General features: G+C 32.8%; 1 protein-coding gene and 1 long non-coding RNA gene across 3 annotated transcripts; one reads left to right on the forward strand and one right to left on the reverse strand.

The window, feature by feature from the left end:
• Positions 1–2,495: 2,495 nt before the first annotated feature.
• On the forward strand, positions 2,496–6,044 carry LOC111717403 (uncharacterized). Of its 2 annotated transcripts, none has more exons than XM_023492902.1 (8): positions 2,496–2,611; positions 3,110–3,230; positions 3,314–3,366; positions 3,855–3,932; positions 4,313–4,412; positions 5,098–5,156; positions 5,367–5,422; positions 5,959–6,044. In XM_023492902.1, exons 1-7 carry the CDS (start codon positions 2,516–2,518, stop codon positions 5,406–5,408), a joined length of 549 nt encoding a protein of 182 aa, XP_023348670.1. In that variant the 5' UTR covers positions 2,496–2,515; the 3' UTR covers positions 5,409–5,422; positions 5,959–6,044. The 2 variants fall into 2 exon arrangements, with proteins under 2 accessions (XP_023348670.1, XP_023348671.1); XM_023492903.1 differs by having other exon boundaries at positions 2,497–2,611; positions 5,367–5,377.
• Positions 2,641–2,885, reverse strand: LOC111717405 (uncharacterized). The gene is made up of 2 exons (XR_002768776.1): positions 2,837–2,885; positions 2,641–2,756 (listed from the first exon to the last, which is right to left on the reverse strand). It is a non-coding gene; the product is annotated as an uncharacterized LOC111717405 (long non-coding RNA).
• Positions 6,045–6,677: the final 633 nt, after the last annotated feature.

A 6,677-nucleotide genomic window follows, 5' to 3' on the forward strand; every position in this document is an offset into this window, starting at 1 on the left:
AATTTTGAACATTTTGTAAAATTGATCATGTGGCCGCAGCGCCGGCCCCCTAGCCTGTCCTAGCCGCGGCGCTCGGCCCCCTAGCCGAAGCGCTCGGGCCCCTAGCCCATCCTAGCCTCAGCGCTCGGCCCAGAAATTGTCTTAAACTAACCTAACCCTCAATAATAAAAAGTAAATATACAAAATTTATAGGAGGGGGGGAGTGAGGAGGGGGGGTCCAAAAATCGATCTCTAGGACGGACCCAATAACTGTAGTTAAGAACAAGAGTAGATGGGGGTTATTTTAGATGAAAGAAAAATAATGAAGTTAAAAATAAATGGTGCACCAAGAAAAATTTTGAACAATATTTTAGGGAAACATCCTTGTTTAGATCGGGGCAAGATCAATTTTTACTCACCACAACTCATTTTAACCTTTTCCCAAAAATCTCAGTGGGGCAGGCCCCCTGGGATGGGGGGGGGGGCAAGAAGACTATTACCCCACCCACCGCGAACGCTCCTACTTATCAACATGTTCTCAATAATACAATCAAAATCGTTGCTTGTAATTGTAATATCTCTTGTTTAAATTAAGGAACTGTTGCAGCGATTTGTCAATGTTTTTGGTTCGTTCCGCGGAATCTGACCCCCCCCCCTTCAAAAAAAATTAGGGACATGGTGGCAATCTGCGGCTTCTTCAATTCTATTCTAAGTAATGGTTGTCAATTTTTTCCTTAACTTTTCCTTTGGTTCACTTTTCACCGTACTCAATTTTTTCCTCAACTCTTCCTTTGGTTCACTTTTCACCGTACTCAATTTTTTCATCAACTCTTCCTTTGGTTCACTTTTCACCGTATTCAATTTTCCTCAACTCTTTCTTTGGTTCACTTTTCACCGCAATCAATTGTTTCCTCAACTCTTCCTTTGGTTCACTTCTCATCGGAATCAATTTTTTCCTCAACTCTTCCTTTGGTTCACTTTTCATCGGAATTAATGTTTTCCTCAACTCTTCCTTTGGTTCACTTCTCATCGGAATCAATTTTTTCCTCAACTCTTCCTTTGGTTCACTTTTCACCCTAATTATTCCTAATGTGACTGACGACGTAATTTAAGTGACCCTCCATTTAATAAGTAACATTTTCCGATTTATAATTGCACCGTAAATGTAAGGTCACTTAAAAACAATCCCTGTAAGTAAATCCTGTATAAACTAGATGCACGAAATTGCATCAAGACACCTGAGCGCTTAATCATTATCAGCTGAGCAAACAAGATAAACAAATAAAACCACTAAAAGATGGATACGGGGAAAAATTAAATATTTACAAAACTGTGTCACCTGATTCTCATGTCACACTCGTCACACCGGCTTCAATGGCCGGTGTGACATGAGAATCAGCCCGGGCGTGAGATAATGGCTGGGCTTCTGTATTTCGGCCTTTTTTCAATAGTCTGACACTTTCCCCACATTATTAAATTATAAAAGAATTTTTAAAAACTTGCCGTGAGTAAACGTTGTAGTTAAATAAGTTTCTAAATGCACAATTGCACATGAACAGTTTCTGTAATGATAATTCGCAATATCATAATTTAGTGGATTTATTATATTGATTTTATAAAGAAATTACAGTTTTACCTTTTTAATCTCTCTGTTCAAAAAAGTTTTTAAACCAATTAAAGAAATATTTTTATGGAAATGCTTTTTTATTCCTTCATGAATTTCGTTTTTCTCTTTTCTTTACGAAAAGTTAATGTAGTATTTTTAGTCTTGTTGAAAACAAATTGCACGTTTTTTGATAACATAAATTGATCTAAATTGTTTCTTGTTATCTGACAAGAGATAAGATTAATTTTAGTCAGGGTTTGATTATTTCTGTGCTGAGGTGTTCATCATCATTTAAGAGAACAAAATTTACAAATAGTAAATCTTGAACCAGTTTTGATTTTGTACAATGTACTGCAGAATAATGTATGTATAATGTATATCTAGGACCCTGATGATAATAATTATGCCGAATACAACTTGAAAACTGAGACAAATGCTTTCATAATTCTAAAATGTACATGTCTAGGTCTGCTAAATAGTACAAGTGAGATAGTGACACAATTGAAAGTCTGCTTAATAGGAATTTACACCATGTGCTATACTCAATTATTCTTCTTAAAATGGAACAGATGTAATTATGCATTTTGTGTAAAAATTTAGAAAAGTGTACAAAAAATGTTTTAATCCTGTGTTCCATGCTAAATTTTTCTAATTAAAAATACCAACATTTGACGATGTCCTCTATGCACTTTCTTTCAAACCTTTCTATCACCTGGCATTAACATGCAAACCTTACAGCTACAGCTACAGCTACAGCTACAGCTACAGCTACAGCTACAGCTACAGCTACAGCTACAGCTACAGCTACAGCTACAGCTACAGCTACGGGCCCAATTAGACTTTTTAAGCGATAAAAAAGTTTAGAATCATGGTAATTTTTTATCACAATTTATATTTACCCACACTAATAATATCTTGTTTATATTTCAGATGACAAATCGAAATCATGGAGATCGTAGTTGGATCGAAATACTTCAAGATCCTGTCTTAGTTTGGAGATTTCAACAATACTTTGGAGTTCAAAAGGTACTTTCAAACATTTCAATTATAGTCAATGTATTGATTTCCCTTGGAATGACCGGTTTCAAACTACTCTCCATATATAAACTGTGTTTTCTTTAATTCTTTATTCAGATGATGTTAAACTTGGTAGAAGAGTTTGGATGTTTAACTGAAATAGATTGAAGTATTATAGCAACAATATAACATTGATAAGAACAATTTTTATAATGATTTCATATAATTACTTACACGAATGTCATCTATTAAGAAAGAAATCAAAGTAAGTTTACATCAGCGTNCTTTCCATTTTTAATATTTTGAAATCCACCAATGACTTCAGAAAAATACGCAAAATATTTTATTATTATTTTTTTATAAAAAAACTTTAATAAAAAAGATAAAAAGGCAGGTAGAATAGTTTTTTTAAATATCTTTTTTATAACACGGAGCACTGTACTTTAACCTTAAAGTGATTGATTCAATATTTCCAAAAGTCTTATTGGACTGTACAGTGTACTCTAGGTTAAAGAAGTTACAAGAGGTCCAACCTGGGTAGCTCTGGAGTCGAAATTGATGCCAACGCCTCTACCGGACAAAGTCAAAATTAAAACATCACCTGAAATTCTTCCAGAATATGTTGAGGGTAATATAATAAAAAATAATCGTAATGAAAGGGAAAAAATGTTATTTTATTTCTATTTGAGATAATATAGTGTTCTTTAATAGACGAGCACAGATATGATCTACGGGTTCGTGCAGTCAAAAAAGATCAATTCCAGGTAAAAACTGGTAAAGGATATAGGATCATGTGATAATAGCGTTGTGACGATATCCTATTGCAGTTTTGTCGAATTTAATAGTTGATTGCATACAGACATACAGACACCTAAACAAGTAAAAAGTGTAAGATAAAGTAATAAATGAAAATAACTTTTTTAATGTATTCCTTATATTATATTTATTCTTCTTTAACATGTTTGTTTGTTTGTTTGTTTGTTTTTTGTGTTTTTTTTTACCCGCATGGATGCTTATTAGATAGCAGAAGTTTTGTATCAATAATTGCCAAGCAACTTATGCAAAATAAAGCAAAGCAGTAGATTTGATGCTAAAAATTTCTGATCAACCCAACTTGAATGTTGTTTATATAGCGGGCACTACAAGAATAAAAGCGATTTTTAATGTGAAATGTGTAAAATTTTATTTTCTTTGTGTCAAACTTTAGTGATTGATTGATTGATTGGTTGATTTATTGATTGATTTATTGAAGGACGAAGATGCCAGTGTGTGTTCCTCCGGGTACTCCTCTGAAGCTGAAAGTGAGGAAGCTAGTATTGTATACTACAAGGTAGTTACTATTTACACCAGTAAATCTCTAATTACCAGGCCAGCTACATTTCCTTGTTGACAGCTAAATCTGAAAATTCTTTCATTTATTTTAGATGTCAAGCGTTGTCATTGGCGGAAAGTGAATAAAGTGAACCAATGGAAAATGTTACAAATCTATTAAATTCTCCCAAAAAAAACTTATTTTCTTTTAAAACCCTTTTTTCATATTTAATACTTTTTCTTTTTTAAATTTTACCAAAGTTCTTTTTTTACTAAAAATATTAGATTTTTTTTCAAAACCATTTTCTTTTCTCTTGTCTTTTAATTTCTCTGCAATAGTTCATATTTCTACCTTAAGATTTCAGATAACATTTTTGTACATTTTTGTTTTCTTTATAGATTGGAAGTGAAATTTGGCACCTTGTGTTCTTGCTGGGTAGTCAGCTTGGAGACGAAACATTCTACGCCCTTTTCTTTGCTTTCTGGTTCTGGAATATAGGTTTGAGTTATTCGGGGATTTTGGGTTCCAGTTTATTAAGGGTTTTTGATTCCAGTTAATTATTGGGTTTTCGCTTCCAGTTAATTATTGGAATTTGGGTTCCAATAATTTATTGGGTTTTGGGTTCCAGATAAACAGGGGCTTGAGTTCCATTTAATTATTGGGTTTTGGGTGCTACAGGTTTCATTTAATTAGGGGTTTATTATTAATCATAGGTTTAAGGTTTAAAATAGTCAGGGTTTAAGTTACTTAGGGTGTTAGTTAGGTTTGAGTTAATCAGGGGTTTAAGGTTCGATTTAATCAGAGATTTTTTTGCTCAAGTCAATCAGTTACAGAAATGGGCTTAGTTTTTGAAAACTATTGAAAAAAGAACAATTTAAAGTTGTTCGAACGAACTTGAAAAAGCGAACGTTTTTTACTAAACGAACGATTTTTCCAAAAGATTAAAAGAAATATCGTTGTTTACTGAACAAACGAATTTTCGGAACAAACTTTATTAAAACGATAGTTTTTTACTGAATAAACAATTTTGTCCTACAAACTTTGGAAAATACGATCGTTTTTGAAATAATCAGGGGCATAAGTTTGAGTTAAAAAGTGAATAAGGAAATAAATGGCCCTTTATGGAATAAATCTAAATCTAATAAACTTATGTATGAGTTTATTAATATTCTTTTATTATTAGATGGAGCTGTTGGGAGGAGAGTCATGCTTGTTTGGATGTTAGCCATGTACATAGGACAGGTAAACTACAATATAGGACAGGTACAGTACAATGTACAATGTAGATAGGACAGGTAAAGTACAATGTACATTGTACAATGACAATGTAGATAGGACAGGTACAGTACAATGTACAATGTAGGTGGGACAGGTAAAGTACAGTGTTTAAAACATGTACAGTCTACTTATGACAGGTATATGGTACAGTATTTAGAAACTGTTTGTATTTAGGTCACTGACAGGTATGCAGTACAGCGTTTAACAACTGATTAGTTCACATAGGACAGGTACATTTGAGTTGAAAAAATTGTACCAATTGTACAAAAGACAAGTTTTGTTGACAAACTATTCAGTGTACTGGACAGTGTATAAAACCTACAGTACACAAATGACAGGTACAGAACCATTTTTAAAACCTGTACAGTGGACACAGACAGTACAGTGGACATAGGAGAGGTACAGTAGAGTTTTAAAAAAATACATTGGATATAGGAAAATACATAGGACTGGTTTGTTGAAGTATTTGAAAACTGTACAATGTACAAAGGTCAGGTAAAGAAAATTGTTTTGAAACAATATTAAGTTTATTTAGTATTAAAGTGTCATTACCGTACACATAGTTTACAGTGGCACTATAAACAATGAACTATGTACAATGTACAATGTACACTATACTCTGTACAATGTTCACTGTACTCTGCACAATGTACACTGTACAGGGAACAGTGTACCCTTGTACAGGGAACAGTGTACCCTGTACTATTAGAAACGTAGGATTATTATTGTGCACTTTATTTTTGGAAAAATATATTTTTTTTTTTAGGGGTTAAAAGATATTATTCGGTGGCCTAGACCTAGCATGCCTCCTGTAATACATCTAGAGAGAAAATGGGCATTGGAATACGGTATTTTATATTATTTATGGAGTATGGTATTTTATATTATTTATGAAATACGGTATTTTATATTATTTATGGAATACGGTATTATTTATTATTTATGGAATACGGTATCTTATATTATTTATGGAATACGGTATTTTATATTATTTATGAAATACGGTATTATATATTATTTATGGAATACGGTATTTTATATTATTTATAGAATACGGTATTATATATTATTTATCTAATAAGGTATTTTATATTATTTATGGAATACGGTATTATATATTATTTATGGAATATGGTATTTTATATCATTTATGGAATATTTTATATATTTTTTTATGGAATACGGTGTTATATATTATTTATGGAATACGGTATTATATATTATTTATGGAATACGGTATAATATATTATTTATGGAATACGGTGTTACCCGCATAGAACAAACGACCCTGTTTTAGAGTCTGAAAACGACCCGCACGACCCCAAAAACGGGCGCCGGCCCGACTCTGGTTTAGGACTAATAAAAGAGTCGTTTTTAGACCGAAAAGACCCTGAATCCGTCTCTCCTCAAAACGGATGGGTGTCGGTTTACTTCACGGCAGGGGGCCATTATCTCCCTCAAGATTTATTACTTTGGCGCCATATG

Source organism: Eurytemora carolleeae, unplaced genomic scaffold (genome assembly GCF_000591075.1).
Source record: "Eurytemora carolleeae unplaced genomic scaffold, Eaff_2.0 scaffold2576, whole genome shotgun sequence".
Classification (NCBI taxonomy): Eukaryota; Metazoa; Arthropoda; class Copepoda; order Calanoida; family Temoridae; genus Eurytemora; species Eurytemora carolleeae.

Coding starts and splice junctions, on each gene's coding strand:
- LOC111717403 (XM_023492902.1), top strand. CDS start 2,516: ATGACAAATCGAAATCATGGAGATCGTAGTTGGATCGAAATACTTCAA. Junction 3,231..3,313: donor TCTTCCAGAATATGTTGAGG/GTAATATAATAA, acceptor GTTCTTTAATAG/ACGAGCACAGATATGATCTA. Junction 5,157..5,366: donor TAGCCATGTACATAGGACAG/GTAAACTACAAT, acceptor GTTTGTATTTAG/GTCACTGACAGGTATGCAGT.